Here is a 19517-nt window from a genome sequence, read left to right as displayed (position 1 = left end):
AAAGTCAGTCACGAGCTTCAATTGAAACGGAACACTGTGAAATCGGGACAGTTTCGAGTTGACGCGAACAAGAACGGAGATCATTTTTTTTTTCGCGAAAATTAGTGAAAAATCCATAAAATTTATTACAAAATAAAGAGAATAAATCAGGCTGAAGGTGAATGCAACAACAAAAAGCGATAATGTTCGAGGTTTCTGTGAAATTCAGCCTCTAAATTTGATGAAAAGAAAATGGCTCTCTCCCGAAATTGAATAAATAAATATGGGTGCTGTGTAAAATAGAAAAAAAAAATTATTAGAATTACCTAAATAAGAAGCAAAAAAGAGGAATTTCCATCAACTGTAGTTTGAAAAGGATTTTGGATACAATAGCAAAAGAATTTTTACAAAAAAAAAAAAAAATAAATTAGTAAGTCTCATTTGATTTCTACATTTATTATTCAAATGTGAAGTCATAAAAATATTTAGATAAGAGTTCAGTGTTTGCGATGCAAGCGTCTCTCAGACGGATGTTCTTTGTTGTTGTTTTTTTTTTGTAAAAAAATAGCGTTATTCTAAAGCTATTTCTAAACATAATGAAAATAAGGTTCAATAACCCGTAACTCGTTTGCTCACAAAAGTCAAACAAAAATGGATTTTATTCCATTCACAAATTTAATTTATCAGGATAAACACGCATGACTGTTTTTATCCTCTTTATGTCTGAAGTTTTGCATACATGTCTGTATATTTGGATCCAAACTCGAGTGCATGTTTGACACACAAAATAAAGAATTAAAGAGATAGATGCATTGAATGCAATTTCAGTTCAAGCCTCAACTTCAGATTTGCTTCCGCAATAAAAGTTTCATAATCATCATTAAGAACAGAAAATCAATGCATTAGAATCTACAATTACCATTCACTTTGCCGTAAATTATCATAATACGATCGCACTTCCTTCTTCAATTCAAAATGGTGTGAAAAGAACAACAACTACACTACTAAAATTACGCTGATCTTTTTGTTCTTTTCACCTGTTCTTTTTCTACGTTCTTTTTTTCTTGTTGGATTTCTTATTTATTTCGTGACAAGTATGTACATTGCGCTCCCTTGTATTATTTGGAATAACAAAACAAAAAATTATTAAAAAGAACTTTAATTATAAATTAATACTATACATATTGTAAAATATGAATTTTTATCTCTCGAACTGTTTGTTTTTTTTTTACATGAATACCAAATAGATTAGTATTCAAAAAATTTTTTTGCAAACTTCCAAAATGATAACAATTACAAATATATAAATCAAAAATTAATATCATAATTTGAAATATTTTAGTACTAAAATAAATATTTAATACTTCACGCAGAAGAAACGTAAATGTGTTAGAGAAAAAAATCAAGTTAATCCGCCTTTGCTTGTGTAAAAAAAAAACTTGAAGTTGAATGAAAACGAGAAATACGAAAGAGGCAAAGAGAGAGAGAGAGACTTAAATTAGGGCAAAAAATGTGGTTTGAAGTGACTCATCAAAGAGATAATGTTTTAAATAACTGAGTTTGAACTTGTAAACGATATAAATTTAAATGATGGATGACCCGAAAAACAGATATGAAAAGTCCAAAATCATCAGAAATATATAGCTGTCGTACATAAATATGTGTTAAAGAATAAACTTCATTTACTTTGTCTTTTTAAGTTAACAAACAAACCGAAATGAATACTTTTGCAACTATAAAAATTATCACACCATTAATCCTATCTGATACATTTTTTCTCGTTTAGTTGAAAAACACTCGTTTGTAGATATATTTTTTTCTTTTGTTAATTGTTATTTCAGCTGATAGTTGAATGCAAGAATTTTCATAAAAACAATTTTTAAAAATTTTTATGTATAAAAAGAGACTTTGCGGGTGATATTTTCGTTACGAAATTTTGTCAACGAAATCAAACTTCCGTTGAAACATTTTCTATTATTACATTAATATTAAACAAAAACGAAATTCTACTTGAAAATTATCTCAGAAATTCTTGTTCATTTCAAAACGAGTCCAGATGTTGTTCTGTTCTCGTTTCTCTTTTGAAGTCTCGCATAATTTATTTCTACAAAGGACCTGAATCATATTTTAATTTAGTACAAAGTTGTTAATTAAAACATGTCCTTAACTAATAACGATTTACAAGCTGTGGGAAAAAAGAGTGTATCAAAATTTTCTGAAGAAAAGCATAACATATATGATATATGAATTTATATTTATCATTAGAACACTTTCAAGTTAATTTTATTTTTATTACTACTTCACAAAATTTTGTTGTATTTCTTCTGTCGTGTTACGCACAGAAGCATTTTGACACAATGAATCATTATGGTGCATCGACCATTCATTTCGTTCACAATTCAAAAGTTTGAAAACTATTATATGGGCTACGATATTTATAGTATGCATAGATAGAAACTATATACTATAGAAACTATATATACTGTTGAACAAAAATGTTTAAATATAACGTTGAAACACTTATAGAAGATATAGTTGAAAAAAATATGTATAAATATTGTACTTTTTTTTTCTTAAAATAAATATCTGATTAGGTTAAACTACATCAAAAAGTTGTTGAAATGTCATTTTTTCATACAACCTTAAACGTAGATGCAATATTCTCAAATGTTGTTTGAACGATAAAAAAATATTTTAATTTAAAAATTGCCTACAGAGAAGTTTGTTTCTCTCATAAATACATATCTTTTAGAATCTGAAAATAAACACTCCGTCAGAACTTGTATGTGTATTTTGATAAACTTATTTAATATAGAAAGTAGTAGCTCAATTCATTGAGTAGAAGCTGAATAGCAATTTAATAGAATATACAAACAAGAGCCAGCATATGTCTGCATATTTGTAGATTTTTATACACTCACGCAATGTTTGAATACTTTTTTAACATATCACGATATGTCATTTTATTAAGGGCTTAATTTCCTCTTATATACAAACTTAAATACTTGTAGGTTTTAAATCATATATATATATTTTATTTTTAGTTTTTCAATGTAAATCTTATTTAATTTGAAAATGCAAAATAAACATAAAAACAATTGTCTTTTTTTCTTTTACAATTTATTAGGTCATAATACACACCTTCCTTTCAATAGCTTTAATGTTTATAGTTTTAATTTATTTCCGTTTAAACTATACTTTTAAACTATCATCGTGTGCTACTAAGACTGAAATAATTTTCAGCAAATAATCGAAATTTAATTTTAATATTGTATGAAACCGTCAAGGTATGTCATAAAGCTTAAAGAAAATTATTATATTATATTATTACATCAAACATATATCCTTAAAACTAATTAGTTTGATTTAAATAGCTGTTTGGTTGTGAAAATATTTGGTGAGCAGATCTACTCCTAATACATAATAAAATTAATGAGAATAAAAAATTGTCTTCAGTTGTTTGCATCAATATTTGACAAATGATAAGATAAGGCAACAGTTATCTAAATTGCTTTATTACTTAGAATTACTCTTTTGACGTACATTACAATTGATGAAATTTTTGCAATTATCTTTTTATCGATAAAACCAAAGAATGCTTTGTATTTATCATCAACATACACGACCTTACTAAATCTCTTGTTTATTTTTCTTTTATCATGCCTTTTCCTATCAACAAAGACACTCTCGAAAACTACCAAAAGAGTTTCATACTTTTTGATAAAAACGGTGATGGGGAAATCGATGTCAAGGAACTCGTGCAACTCATGCGTGCTATCGGCCAAAACCCATCTATAGCACAAGCTGAAAACATGATATTTGAAATTGACATTGATGGTACAGGAACTATCAACTTTGAAGAATTTATAACTCTCATGGAACGTTTTGGAAAAGACCAAAAAGAAACAGAATTACAATTGCGATCCGCATTCCAGGTTTTTGACAAAAATAAAGATGGATTTATATCAGTTCATGAGTTAAAGGAAATTTTGATGAATTTGGGCGAAAAAATGACAGACAACGAGTTTGAAGATTTAATTGCGGAGGCTGACGTTGATGGAGACGGTAGAATAGATTATGAGGAATTTATTGCTATGATGACTAGAAATATAGGATTGATATAATTGACTTTCGATTTTGTTTTCTCTGAATATCTGGGTTTACTGAAGTCTATGTGAAGACTAATTTTTTTTTTTTTTTTGATATATTAAATTTTTGTTCGAACTGAAATAAGGATGGGTGTTTTACATAACTTTCGTTTGTTATCAAAATAATAAACAGCTGTTTCAATGTAGTAATAAATACTTTTAATTTCTTTTTCCTTAAATTCTTCATTAAAATAAATAACGTTTAAATGGAAAGCAAGTTAATGGGCAGTAAGAAGAAAACTTATTGTGCTTAGATTAATAAAAAAATAAGATTTTGAAAAAAAAAGAATAACGAAACATAACACTGTAAAACGTTATTCATTTCATACTTGATTATATTCAGTCGTGTGTTTCAGCTCAAATCAGGTTTTTCTTGCATATTTCGAACATCGGTTTTCGTCGTGCTTTACGATCACAATAACTAAAGTGTAGGTGACAAACATTCAATAATACATACAATAATCGAGATATATTCAACTTGGTTTCATAAAATGGTTGTTTGAATTGAAATAAACAAGAACGAAGCAAATAACGAAATAATAAAAATGACGTCATGGTTGAGTGCACTGAATCACCTGTTTTGATAGTCTACCTGCGAGGAACGACGATCGCTCTACTGTTATTTATACATTTAAAATTTATTTATAGCGAATCACTTATGTATTTTTGTAAATGCTTGTTTTTTTCAGCTGGAATATTGGTTTGTATGATTGGTGCCTGATGATTTGTTTTTGAATGTAGAAAATAGTGTTGATTGAAAACAAAAATTTTGAATTTTCATCCATTATATTATTATTTTCGAATTTTAAAAACAATAACTCAAAAAAAGATATATACATGCTTAAAGTCTTACAACTGCGTTAAGTATTTGCAACATAATTCTATTTTAACTCTTGTACGTTATTACAGTAGTTGTGATTCATGTTCAAAAGTTCTTCATTTTTGACAAATTTAGTGTATATTAAATTTATTTAGTATATACCTTTTTAGTTTTTTTTTATTAATTCAGTTTCGTTTGTTTTCTTTTCAGATGTAATATGTTAAATTGTTGCTAAGTTTGTTCGAGAGGTTCAGAAATATTAAAAGGTGTGTCAGCTTAATAAACAATAAACAAAATGTTGAGTCACAGAATCCTTTCTGTGCTCTTGCTGCTATCTGTGTTATTAACAATTCAAGTTAATTGTGAGGATTATGTGCACGATTACGACGATGATGACTACTTCATAAATGACAAAACAGATGAAATTGCTAGCGAAAAATTGTTGAATATCCAAAAAGTTCAGTATTCAACGTACAATCGTTCAGATACTTATTTGAGCTCAACATCATACAATTCAAAGGGTATGGCGCCTCTTTACAATATCACAAACATGGTAATTGATCTATTCGTGGATGACGACGAGCCAATACCAAGAGGTAAGTTTCCTATTATTATGTAAAAATATTGTCGTAATTATTGTAGACAGTTAAGTTTTAATTAATCTAATACTGTTTGGTCTGTATGTACACGAATATTAAAATTACCTATACTTGTACTTTGTTGACAAAGATGTTTTCAAATGCGAAAATACTCGAACGATTCATAATGTATCTTCTGAGAATTCGTAAAATATCCGTTTGGAGTTTTGTTGTACCTCAATAAAGTATTTGTTGAATCTAAAACCTTTTCAAAATCTAAAAACTTGTTGGTACAAAATGGAGAAAAAGGTTTTTCGTTACACAAAACAAAAAGAGAGACATAAATATATCGACAATTAGGTCAACAACTTACATATATACATATACATAGTATACATATAAGTGACATGTCTCTCATGCGAACCTATTGTTTTAAATTTATTTAAGTGATGATATGCATTTCATATTCGGACAAATGTGTCTGCTTTACAATTGTAATTGGAATAATTCCTCTCAAAACATATTTATGTTCATCACGAAGATACATAAATGATGTTAAATTGAATGATAAATAAATATAATTTTTATTTACAGTGCAAATTAAACAGGATAAAACTTAATATTTAGTTGCTTTGATAAACTCAATTTGAAAGTTGAACTAAGAAATAAAAAGTTTATTCACGAAGACTTTTTTTCATTATTATGTATTTGGTTAAAGATAAATATTAAAAATTAGGAGTTTTTTAGTAGCGTTAATTTTGCTCACTTTAATAGATACTCAAAAGTTTCTCTAAATGTTTTACTTTTAAAAAAAAAAAAAAAAAAAAATCATGACTAATTTCACTTTTTGACAGTTAATGTCTGCACAAAATTTCAAAACAAATTTAATAATGAGAAAATAAACGACATTATTACAAAGTTATTTTTTTTTAAAGATCAAATACTTTTTATTACTCCCGTAACATCGTGTGTGGAGCACAATTTTTCATACAAGGAACATCTTTCATTTTAAAATTAACAATAATTTACTTAATACAATGGACATAACATTTTCGTCAAAAACAAATTAAACAATACATCACATACTATTAACTGTAGTATAACATTTTTCTTTCTTTTTAGGTTACATTGTTGTTAAAGAAAAGAAATTTGAAGTAGGACCAAAAGTTCGCGATCACGAATGGGGCGATTTGATAAAAAAATATTGGGCGATCTTACTCGTTGTGCTGATTATCGTTCTCGTTGCTGTTTTCATGCCTATTGTTGGATTATGTTTTTGTTGCTGTCGATGTGCAGGAGCTTGTGGCGGAAGAACACAACCATTTGATAAGAAAGGAGACACTTGTAGAAGATTCTTCTTTGGACTTTTCCTTGTTGCATGTGCTTCTGCTATGGTGTAAGTAAATATTGTCAAAAAAAAAAAAACAAATAAAAATAACAAAAGATTTTAACTATTTCTTTTTTTAAAGATTTGGAGTTGTTGTAGCTTTTGTAACAAACAGCTATTTACAGCATGGTGTTGAAAATGCCACGACAGTTGCTCGCTATGGTATTAATGACACAACTCTCTATCTTAGACGAACATCAATTCACATTCGTCACATCTTAGTAGACAATTATAATGAGTTAAAGACTGATTTGGAAAAAATTTTGAATGGTAAACTTTTATTTCATAAAATATGACTTTATATAGATCAAAATTTAATCATTTATTTTAGATACGGGAAACGTTGTTATTGAAAAATTAGCTAATGAGTCAAAAGCAATCGAATTAGTTCGTCTTAATAATTTAGTTAAAAATCTGAACAACATTCAAAATGATTTGGAAATCATGAAAGATGAAACAAAGAATTTGCGAATTCGTGCATCTCAGTTAAGTGATGGTTTAAGAGGCGTTAAGCGAGAATTGCTTACACAACTGAGCAAATGCAACACAAAGGATTGCAAAGCAGTTAAAGAAAAATATGATATAGGACGTCTTGATACAAACGGAATCGATTACAATCAGGTACGAAATAATAATAGTTTATGAAAAGTTCATTAGGGCTTTTAATCTGAATGTTTAGACATGTTTTCTTATTTTTTATATTCTCAAAAGAAAACTTATATTCAGTCATCTTACAGACAATATGCTTGTAAAAACTTTTCATACAAATTCATCCTTGATTTTCTTTTTTTTCTTTTTCATGCGATTCTCATATACAAATATCATTCAATGTACAAAAAAATTATAACACAAAATATCATTCATAAATAATTTTTAATAATAAAAGGTGTTAGACAGATACTTTCCAAGGGTAGGTTTTTATCTGTAATTTTCTGCACTTTCGTATGTTGAAATAAGTCTAATCAATTTGTTTTATCAAAAATTGCATGTTTTGCACGAGTCATTGCGATTCATTATCATGAATTTTATTGATGTTTGGCACTCCTTTTGATTACAAAAATTTAAGGAGTGAAAAATATTTATGTATATGTTATTTAAGGAAAACTTGCACGATTTTTGTGATTTTTTATTTTTTTATTTGCTACTTTTGAATACTAACGTTTTTTTTTCCTATTATCAGTTGCCTGACATGACAAATATTATCAACGGAGTTCAAGAGCTAATCCGAAATGCTGATCTTGCAGAAGCTATTGCACATAGTGAAGAAAAGTTGAAACAATTAAGCGATAGTATAAATAGCAAAATCGATAGCAATAAACCTTCTGTTGAAAATGCATTAGCAGAAACTGGACGCTCCTTACATCAGGTATCTGATGATATATCTAACGTAGTCGAAGAATTTGTTGGTCATGCTCACAACTATGGATATCCGAATTTGAAGAAAGCTGATGACTATTTGCACAAATATGGAATTTACAGATATTACGCGGGATTAATTATAAGCTCTGTTTTGTTGTTCGTCTTGCTTTGCTTAACATTCGGTTTGATGTGCGGTGTTTGTGGAAAACGACCTGATGGATATGGGGATGATTGCTGTAACAAAGGTGCCGGAGGCCGATTCTTAATGTGTGCTGTTGCAGTAATTTTCTTGACTGTTTCTGCACTTTTAATTATTGCGCTTGCATTATTCCTCGTGGGAATTTTTGTTCGTCGAGGCGTTTGCGATCCTTTATCAGATCCGAGCCGTGATCAAATATTTAAAGAATACATTGATCCCCTCATTGATTTGTATGAACTCTTTCCGACGAAATTGAAGAAATCTTCCCATCTGAAAAATAGTATAGTCAAGCCAATTCGAATTTCGGAAGTCATTAGTGCGTGCCATGAGAATAAAACAATCTACAGTGTTCTCGGCTTGGAGAAAATATATGATGTAAATGATATCCAAGATTATCCCAATAAATATTCAATTGATGCCAAGATCAACAAATTTATTGAAAATATCAAAATACCTCCGCAAACGCTTCTCACCGAAGACACGAAAAAATCAATTTTAGAATTAGCAGAGTCACCATTACGAGACTTTGATGAATACAAATTTTTGGATAACTTAACGAAAAACATAACGTATTACAATTTAGCTGGGTTAGCAGACCAATTAGAGGAGACAGCGAAAAAGATTCAAACTTCATCAAATAGCGAAATTCGGGTTAGTTTAATGAATCAAGCACTTATTTTGCGTTCATTCCAAAAAGAATTAGTCGATCCGATGATTGCTGGAACAGACAATATGCTCGCGATTGCGCGTAATTTGGAGAAAACACTGAAAAATGATGCACCGAATTTCCATGATGCAATGATGCAAACTTTGAAAGATATTCAACAAGCAGAAACATTTTTCAAAGAAGAAGCAACTGATTTTGTTAAGTCTATTGCTGAGACTTTGCTTACTGGATTCAAAGAACAATTTACTGATTACTTAAATATGGTAGCAAATGAGACTCAATACGAAATAGGTCAATGTGGTCCAATTTCTCAAGTATACAATGCAACTCTTGTTGGAGCATGTAAACAAGTTATCGATCCATTTGTAAGTATCACAAAAAAATGTTAATTGATTACGAAAAAAATAATTAAAAAAAAAACTTTGAAAAAAGTAAAATTAAATGTATATACTTTGAAAAATAATTTCAATTTATAATAATGCATTTTTCCTTTTCTTGAATAAACATTTTACATTTAATTTTACTTTTAGGCCGTTCCATATTTTTTTCGATGTTTTTGTCCCAAAAGACTTTTTCTAAATGGAGGGGGCAAAATAAAAAGAAAAGTTTGAAATACTTTTTCATACAAAATGACAAAGTTTTAACGATTTTTGATCATTAATGAATATTTTAATTGTTTTTATGGTAAAAATATTGAGATTTGAAAATTTTAAATTGATCTCAGAATATTACAAATTAAAAATTTAGACAAAAAAATTAAAAAAAAAAAATAGTGTTAAAAAATTAAAAAAAATTTTTGGATGACTTTTTGATGGGTCTCAAGCTTGAAAATTGAAAATTAAAAAATACGTAATTTTCATTTTGAAAGCCCATTTGATGGTTTATAAGCTTGAAATTGATAAAAAAATTAAGGAAAATGCCTTTGAATGTCTTTTTGATGGGTCTCAAGCTTGAAAATTGAAAAATAAAAAATACGTAAAAAATACGTAATTTTCATTTTGAAAGCCCATTTGATCATTTTCAAGCTTGAAATTGAGCAAAAGTTATAAAAAATGCCTTTATATGTTTTTTGAATGATTCTTAAGTTTGAAAATTGAAAAATAAAAAATACGTAAAAAATACGTAATTTTCATTTTGAGAGCCCATTTGATGGTTTTCAAATATAAAATTTGTAGAAAATAATACTTTTTCAAAAAAAGTGACAAAATTTTAACGATTTTTGATCATTAATGAATATTTTAGTTCAGAATATTACAAATTAAAAATTTAGACAAAAAAAAATCAAAAAAAAAAAAAAAAATGAGTGTCAAAAAATTTAAAAAATTTTTTTTAAGAAGAAAATTCATTTCAAGTTTCGTTTTTCAATACAAAAATACTTGAAAATCGAAAATAGTTTAAAAATTTTTTTTAAAATTTCTTGAAAAAATATAAAAAAAATGAAATGGCGCAGGGGACAAAAACATAGAAAAAAATTTGAAACAGCCTTACTTTTTAAAATAATTTTTTAAATTATACAATTTTAATATTTTTGAAGTTATTAAAAAAAGAAAAAAGAATAATTTTTTGAAAAGTTTCTCCTGAAAAGTCTTTCATCTTGATTTTTTTTTTCTTATAGTTAAATCATAATAATAAATTTTTAAACAATACCTTCCAATTTCAGAATGGTTTTTGGACTGGTCTCGTTTGGTGTTTGGCATTATTTTTCCCAACATTGATTTTGGCAGTCAAACTATCAACATTGTATCAGAAATCTGATCCGTATCCAGGACCGTTAGTCGAGTCGTATGTATAAGTTTATATATATCAATGTATTTCATTACATTTTTTTTTCATTGTGTCATGTGATTTATTTTTCCGCAACTCATTTTTTATAAAATTGATAAAGCATCCCAATAATATATTTTTTTTGTTTTATTGCAACATTTTACGATCATTTTATTTCACGACTCATAATCGGTTTAACAATCAAATTTCATTAAAAATTTTCCATTTTTCTCACCCAAAAATATGACATTTAGCGAACACAAGCCCTTTTGCAAATGCAAATGCTGTTTTCAACCAAAGTGCGTTGAAGCTGAATCCCTTTTGTAGCAGAATGGATCTGTCAATAGCTGATGACATAGAAAAACTCTGACGGCGATACGAATTTGATAAAAAAGACAAATGCCATCATACACAAAGAATCTTAAATTTATACTCAATTCATTAGTTGTTTTAAAACAAAAAATTCACCAAATCTAACAATTACAATAATTCTAAAGAAATGTGCCACTTACATGTTAATTTTATCAAAAATATATATTTTTAATTAAAACAACAACCCTTTTTATGACTTAAAATGAACGAGAAAAATAATATGCGGTGGCTTTTTAATCAAGAACTATTAACACTTTTCATGATAAAAACACTTTTTTTTAATCTTTTAACAGGGACTTTGTGTTTGGTGCTTTGAATTTATATGAATCGCTTTTATATGTCATCTTCTATAATTACTATAATTAAAACCATTTAAAATCCTGCTCTGTGTGTGTTTGACTAAAATGGGCTTTTGTTTGCTAATTTAATATGGTAAATAAAACTTATAACATGACTACATGTGTAAGGCGTTTTATGCTTTTGTAATGTATCATTTTTCTATTTCTTTTTTTTTATTTTTTCGTATGAACTATATATTTGCAGAGAGTATCTGTATGATGCATACAGTGAAAGAGATAATATACCATTGGCAAAGTAAGTTTTTTATGTACAATAAAATCTTTGGTAGACAATAAATAGGCTTTGAAAAAATCTGTAGATTGTAATAGCTTATTACTAATACCTACAGTTTATAATTTGTTACTTTAACTTTTCTTTCTGTTTCATTTGTCTGTTATACACTTTTCTATTAGAATTTAATATTTAGACACTTAATGATAATTTAATTGCATTTTGTTTGAAAATTTTAAAATATTTTTCTTTTCTTACAGCGGTCCGAAAAATCGCAAACGCAATAAAAAACGCGATAGACGATCAGAACGTCATGCTGAATACTATGAAGATGCAAGTCCATCAACTGGGCACCATCGAGACGCGAGATACAACGATATGGCTCCCAAGTAAATATCTTTTCAGTTTTCGAACTTCTACGAGATTTTATTTTTTTCTTCTTTAATAAATATATTTAGTATCACTAATACTAACAATCCTGTAGTTCCTGAACAAAGTTTGCGACTATCTGACAATAATTTGAATAGAAGATATTTTAAATTTATAGGTCGCAATAGATTTGGGAAAAACAATGGTCAATTTGGGCAAAAAGTAGAATAAAATTTTAGTTGATTATTTTTTGATGTTTTTCTGTGAGTTGAAAAACTTTTAAAAATTACTTATTATTTGTGGGATTTTGTTTATGTTCTGTCTATTATTGTTTTTATTAAACTTGTAAACGTGTTTTTTTGAGAGAGTACACAATTTGTTTTGTTTTTGTAGGAATTGGGATGGCGCTCCTCCACGCTATCAAAATCCGCCAGTTGCTCCATCTGCTGAATATGAACGGTATGTATAAAATGTTTAATCAAAAGTAAAAATTTTCTTAAATTTAGTTATTCTTTCTTTCTGCAGTCCTCCTCCATATTATTATCCTGGTGCCCAAAGTGATCACGATTAAACTAAAGCAACAACTCAACGTCATTTCGAAGGCGACGCTAACTCTAATTGAAAAACATTTAACACATAAAACTCTAAAAATCGAATAGAAGTCTGGATAAATTTATGTAATTATATTATTATTAATATACAAAAATAGTTATATTTTTAGAGACGAAAAACTGTATAATGGTAATTCATTTAGGAACGAATTTTAATTTTTCACAGAAATTGAGCATTTTTTTGAATCTATCGCTATTCTAGTCCAATAGTGTAGTGTATTTTGTACCGATGAAATGACATTAAATAATTTTATGGATAGAAAATAGCTCATAATTGTCTCACATTCCGCTCAAATAAAGCTCACAACATAAAAAGTTACAAATGCCTCATAAAATTCTTTGTATAATGTTATTGAATACCAACTATAAATGACAAAACTAATAATCGTTGCCCAAGTGAATGATCACTGCCCTTGATTTTTTTTAAACTTCTACACATTGCAAGTAATTGAATTTTCAACTCAATTTATCACGTAAATGTATATAAATTAAATACTCTTCAAAGTATAAAGCCAAGAAAAACTGAACAAAAAAAGCATTTTATTGATTATTTTAACTTTTAAAAATATAATTACTATTGTAAACGTATGATAAATGAAATAATGTAATTAAAAAGCCAATTAAAATGATGCGAGAATGCAATATTTAAAAAAATTAAAAGTTTTAGAAGATTATTAGGTATATTATGCCATATAAAACATTTTTATTTAAATCATGTTTTCCAATACTATCTTTAAATTCTTTATTGAGACAATTCAAATATTTAGTATGAAAATCTAAAACAGAAATAAAGGATCTCCTGAATTTATTCTTTCTTTCAATGTATGAAAATTTCATCTTAGTCTCAACTGAAAGAGGACAAAAGCTTTATATACCAGAATATTTATATAAGTATATTTTGTCAAAGACATTTAAGATTTAAAATTTAATTTAAATCAATGAACTTTAAAATATTCAAAACATCACAATTTTTAAGGAATATTTTTAAGTCATTTAAAGTAATTTTCGTAATTTAAAGTAATTTTATAAGAAGCAGCAATTTTAATTGCTATCATAGTAATGATAAAATTGAATCCCGGTAATAAGTTTTTCTTAAAATTGGGATAGAAGTGATTGTAGTGTAAAAACTTTTAACAGAGATAAAAAATGTTTTGAAAGATATTATCTTCTTACGACATAAAATAACAACATAACTCATACTGTTTAATAACATTGGGCGCAAGAAAGCGCATAGATATACACATAATTTTGAGAATTAAAATAATTTAATTAAAGAATATAAATAAATTTTATTAATTTTTAAAATAGAAGAAATGAAGGCTAAAAAGCAAAAGGAGAACAACGAGTAAGTTATTTGATTCTGAATCCTTTCAAGTAACTGAATATTTAAAAAAAAACAGAATTTTATATTTTTTATTATTTATTGTCTTTACATATTCTTACTTCAATAAAGAACATACATATCTTTATGATTAAAAAGTTAAGTATGTAAAAAGATGTATGTATTTATTTAGAAAGGAAAGCCGAAATATCCTAATCAGATAGTTTACGATCAATTGTCTGACAAAAAATTTAGAAAAAAACATTTTGTACAATTTTTGTCATCGTAAAGGGAAATTTTATATCAATTTTAAAGATATGGTTAATACTCCAGCTCGTGTGTCAGACTTATCACAGTTTTTGTTTTGTTTTTTTTTTGTATGTTTGTATCAAAATGAAGAGTTGTTGTGATTAGCATTACACAGAACAAAATTTTACTTTAGAAAGAAGATGTACATAATTTTCGATTAATATTCTTAAGTTTACTTTTACAACAAATATAAATATTTTAATGATAATTTGTCCGTATATTTTTTTTTTGTTTTTTACTAATTTTTTGTTAAACTTGTTTTTTTTTTATTTTTTCTTAAGTGTAACTTAATCAATAGTTTTGATATTTACTATTAGTATAAATTTGAAAATTTTCCTTATTTTTTGTTTTCAGGTAACAAACAGTGGCAGTTTTTTGTTTGAATGTAATTTTGAGTATTTTTAATGGCAGTGTTCGTCAATTAAGAAAACTAAACAAAAAAGTACTTATATCGTTTAACGTCTTGAGGGAGGAGGAGCTTGTGTATGATGTTGGCATGCTTCAACATTCTAAAATATAAAAAAATAGAATCATTGAATTTCTTTTAATTGTTATTGTACGAATATAATATATTACCTCTGGCCAATCGCATACATTTTCGTTTGGGTTGAAGACTAAATTAGCGGGACATGGCATATGATGTTTCCGTTCACCTTCGCACATGTAATAATGTGTACAATCAAGTTTGTCAGGATGATAACTAATGTGACCATTTTCTTCTTCGCAGACAACTTCATTGGCTTTAATTTTTTTAAATTAAAATTAATAATAATTTTTTAACATTAATAATTTATAACATGAACTTACGATCTTTTGTTGTGTATTGTCCACGAGGGTTGTATGTTTCATAAGGACCATCGTATTCGAGTTTTACTTTGTAATTTTTCAATTCTTCATTAAGCGCTGTTAAGAGTGGATATTTTCCGCTTCCGCAACGACCAGAGAAGTCATCCATATCAATTGACCAAACCATAATTCCTCCAAATCCTTGTTCTTTCAACCATTCCATCTAAAAAAAATACAGCGTTTCAAATAGCTTTTTTGTTAAATTTTGATGGAGACATACCTTTGTTTTTAATGATCTTTCATCATCAAATCCAACCCATTGATCGTCACGGTACGCAAATGGAACTTGTTGTTCGGTATCCCAAACTAAGGTTGTGTTTTTTCCGCCGAGAAAAGAGCAAACTTCATAATATGACAAGAATCCGGCTTCGTTTGTAAATTTTCCAGGAGATCCTCCGCCAGATGCAGGCGCTCCAATATCAAATTGTGTACTATTAACCAATGTGAATGATCTTCCATATGTTGGCATACCGATCAACAGTTTTTCCAATGGAGCTCCTTGACGGACCCATTCACGAGCACTAAAATCAACTGTTAGTTTTTTTTGATAACCTGAAGCTGTATCTAAGGGATACAACGGAGAATTGTGACCAACTTGGCGTTCCCATTGCCCATGGAAATCGTATGTCATAACGTTAATGAAGTCCAAATATTTACTAATTTCAGGAACATCATAACCTGCGGCAATTGCCTCAAAAGATGCAGGGACAGCAGCTGTCAACAAAAGTCTCGGTTGCCCAGAAGTTTTTGCCTCTCCTTCAAACGCTACACGCAATTCACGTAACAAATCTACATAAGCTTGACGATCATCAGATCCGCGGGGATACTCCCAATCGACATCCAAGCCATTAAATTTATATTCGCGCAAGAACTCAATCGCTTCATATACGAATTGATTCATGCGGAATGTGTTCGATGTCAACTCTTTAAATGGAGTTGATCCAAAAGCCCATCCTCCAATAGCAAGCAAAACTTGTAAATCAGGATTCTTTTCGCGTAAAGCAATAACTTCTTCATACATTTCGGGATCATTGTCATTAGCTTCACTTAAACGATAATCCTTCAATGTGGCAAAAGCATACACCAGATGAGTGCATAGTTTAGGATTTACATCTTTAGGAGTAAATTTTCCAGCTGCTGGGCGTTTATATGACCAACTTGTGAGATAACAGAACACTTGTGCAGGACGAGCTGTAATTGAAAGAAGGTTAAGGTATAGTAAAAAGTTTTTTTATGGCCTTGAAAAATGTAAAATATTACTTCTTGTATCAACAACAGCTGCTCCTGTTTTGACTCTCTTTGCTTTATTTCCTTTTTTGACTTTAGCAATTAGTTCGTTGGCGTCAATTTTGACGGGTTCAGGTTTTGCAATTTCTTCCTGTAATAAATGATATAAAAAATGACAAAAAATGATTCATGTTCGTAATTTAGAACTTACTTCTTCTGAGCTTGCGTCATCGAATGTCGAAGCAACTTGACTCCAATCAACATCTTTCGCATCTTTTCCTCTCGACACACCTCGTAACTCTTCACGCATAGCTCCAATCAATGGGTATTTGACATTTCCGCCGCATACATTTCCACTAAAATCATCCATATCAACAGTCCAAACCATAGCACCCCCATAACCATTTGTCTTTATCCAATGCATTTTGTTTCTAATCGAACGTTCGTCATCGAATCCAACCCATTGATCGCCATCGATCATATAAGGTACTTTCATTTCTTCATCCCAAACATAAATACCGCCATTCAGTAACATTTCGCAAATTTCATAATATGCTAAAAATCCTGATTCTTTTGTGTATTCGCCTTCTTTTCCGCCGCCGCTTGCAGGGGAATTTGGTTTTGTTTTAGATAAGTCAGACAATGTGAATGTTCTTCCGTACGTTGGCATACCAATAACTAATTTCTCTTTCGGAGCTCCTAACTTAGTCCAAAGTTTGGCGGCATTGTCGACGGACAGTTGTTTGCGCCATTCAGAATCACTGCTCGGAGCATACAAAGGTGCATTGTGGCCTGTTTCGCGTTCCCATTTTCCATGGAAATCGTAAGCCATTACATTGATAAAATCTAAATAACTTGCTACAGCAGGCACATCGTATCCTCCTTTGATGTTATCAGGACCTACAGGTACAGCAGCACTCAATAACAAACGCGGTTTCTTTATTTCCTGCGCCTCAGCTTCAAAAGCTTCTTTTAATTCTTTCAATAGTAAGACAAAATTTTTCTTGTCATCTGTTCCTTTTGGATATTCCCAATCCATATCCAAACCATCGAAACCTCGATTACGCAGGAATGGAATAGCGGAGTATATGAAAGTTTGACGACTGTAACGGGTCTTCGACATATCTTTGAATTTTTGTGTACCGAAAGACCATCCTCCAATTGCCAAGAGTACTTTAAGTTTTGGATTTGTTTTTTTGAGACCAACGATTCGTTGATAAAATCCCGGAACTCCATCTTTTTGATCGTCATTGCTTTCAAACGATGAGAGTTTTCCTTTCTTTAACCATCCAAATGCGAAAATTACATGTGTGCACAAATCTGCTGGAATATCTTCGGGTAAGAATTTTCCGATTTTTGTACGGTATTGTGACCAATTTGTGTAATAACATACAATTTTGTATCCATCAGAGTCTAATTTTGTTGCTTTTTTAGATGAAGCAGCGACGGCACTTCCGACTGCAGTTGTTGCAGCGGCAGATCCTCCTCGTGTTTTGCTACGCAATCGAAAACGGTTGGAAGACGATGAAGGAGCGAGTGTTTGATCAGATCTTTCTTCTGCCTCTTGTTTCTTAGCAGATAACGTTGATCCTCGTCTTTTGCTTTTTGATGAAGCTCTCGCATTTACTTCACGTGGCGGCTTAGAATTAACTTTTTCTTCTAATTCATCTTCTGTTTCTGCATTCAATGTACTACTAACACTTGAGCTTGTGACGGAAGATGGCGGTCTCCTTATTCTTCGTTTAGCTACTCATGGAACGAAAAAATTACAGAATAGAAGAAAGAATAAAATTACAATATAGAGAGCTAATAAATTACCTTGAGCATCTGTTGTATTTACAATTACTGCTATTAGACACGTAAGTAGAAGCAATTTCATAAATAATCTCGCTGATAACTGAAAAAAAGAGGTCAAAATTAAATTAACGAATTCAGTTTTTTTTATTACAAATTTGCTATTCATGTTTATCTACCATGAGTTTTAAAAGGAAATAAAGTATGTTAATAATAGTTTTAGATTTGTTCTATTATTACATATATATAGAAAAAAAATGTAATCGTCTTTAAAAATTTATCTAACAAGTTTGACGGTGCTAACTAATATGATCAATGAGGAACTAAATAAACTTTATAAAATATACCTATTTTTCCCTTCAACGATTTCAGTTCCTCTGTATCCATATTGCACGTATGTTTAAAGCACTTTCACATTCAACATACGAAAGTTTTTTGCGCCTTCCTTCATTTTATATTTAATGCAATATCATGTTTTTAATGTTGTGTTGATAACTAGATATTTTAGTTGATCCAAATCAATGTCAGTTAGATTGTTTTCTTATTACAAAAGTTTGTGTAAATCATTATTTTCTCATCATTATTTTTACTCTCATATGGTAGTTAAATCTGTATTACGATACTATTGCATAAATGTGCAAATAAGAAAAGTAACCATATATCATACACATAAAGTTTCTATTTTTTATAAAAATATTTTCAAGTTTTATTCTTTTTTGACGAAATTTGTATAAAAAACCTCAATATAAGTTTAAAAAATTATCAATTCATTCATTTATCAAAACCGTTGCAAAATTAACCTTGACTTTTGTTACTCATTCGTTGTCACTATACGCAATATCTCGTTTGAATTCATTCAATTCAACAACAAAAACCCAGTAGAAAATCAATTAAACAGTGTGTGAGTTTGAATATCGGTTTGTCTGTGTTTCCAATAATGACAAAATTATGCAGATTAGAAAGTTAAAACACTATTTTTTCAATCAAATTAATGCATTAAATAGTTTCACACCTCATTCATCTTACACTCGCTTTGCATTTTGTATAATTATTTATTCAAACCAAAAATTAACTGACTTAAATCAAATGAATATCATATAAACGATCGTTGAACCCTGAATTGTGTGAGCTTTTATGTAGATCAATGACCGACTAAATCTTTTGATATCCTTTTTTGAAATGAATATAAAATTATTC

The 19517-nt window shown here is 28.9% G+C and overlaps 3 protein-coding genes across 8 annotated transcripts; 2 read left to right on the top strand and 1 right to left on the bottom strand.

The window, feature by feature from the left end:
• The first annotated feature begins 68 nt into the window (after positions 1-68).
• On the top strand, positions 69-13449 carry LOC134830860 (prominin-like protein). 6 transcript variants are annotated; one of them, XR_010161978.1, is made up of 12 exons: positions 69-409; positions 5158-5543; positions 6648-6921; positions 6995-7182; positions 7244-7533; positions 8093-9502; positions 10798-10919; positions 11817-11867; positions 12104-12232; positions 12302-12475; positions 12606-12671; positions 12738-12790. XR_010161978.1 is itself a non-coding variant. In XM_063844462.1 (11 exons), the coding sequence occupies exons 2-11, from the start codon at positions 5243-5245 to the stop codon at positions 12781-12783; spliced, it is 2877 nt and encodes a 958-aa protein (XP_063700532.1). In that variant the 5' UTR covers positions 69-409; positions 5158-5242; the 3' UTR covers positions 12784-13449. The 6 variants fall into 6 exon arrangements, 3 of the variants coding, with proteins under 3 accessions (XP_063700532.1, XP_063700533.1, XP_063700534.1); XR_010161979.1 differs by lacking the exon at positions 11817-11867; XR_010161980.1 differs by lacking the exon at positions 12738-12790 and having other exon boundaries at positions 12391-12475; positions 12606-12656.
• Positions 3639-4103, top strand: LOC134829214 (calmodulin-beta-like). Its single transcript, XM_063842211.1, has one exon. It carries the CDS (start codon positions 3639-3641, stop codon positions 4101-4103), a length of 465 nt encoding a protein of 154 aa, XP_063698281.1.
• A 1402-nt stretch (positions 13450-14851) lies between the features above and the next one.
• LOC134829213 (probable chitinase 10) lies at positions 14852-18489 on the bottom strand. Its single transcript, XM_063842210.1, has 8 exons — positions 18475-18489; positions 18345-18423; positions 16738-18272; positions 16560-16677; positions 15520-16490; positions 15261-15462; positions 15030-15193; positions 14852-14962 (listed from the first exon to the last, which is right to left on the bottom strand). The coding sequence occupies exons 1-8, from the start codon at positions 18487-18489 to the stop codon at positions 14909-14911; spliced, it is 3138 nt and encodes a 1045-aa protein (XP_063698280.1). The 3' UTR covers positions 14852-14908.
• Between the last annotated feature and the right edge of the window lie 1028 nt (positions 18490-19517).

Source organism: Culicoides brevitarsis, chromosome 2 (genome assembly GCF_036172545.1).
Source record: "Culicoides brevitarsis isolate CSIRO-B50_1 chromosome 2, AGI_CSIRO_Cbre_v1, whole genome shotgun sequence".
Lineage (NCBI taxonomy): Eukaryota > Metazoa > Arthropoda > Insecta > Diptera > Ceratopogonidae > Culicoides > Culicoides brevitarsis.
This window is presented reverse-complemented; position numbering and strand designations above follow the sequence as displayed.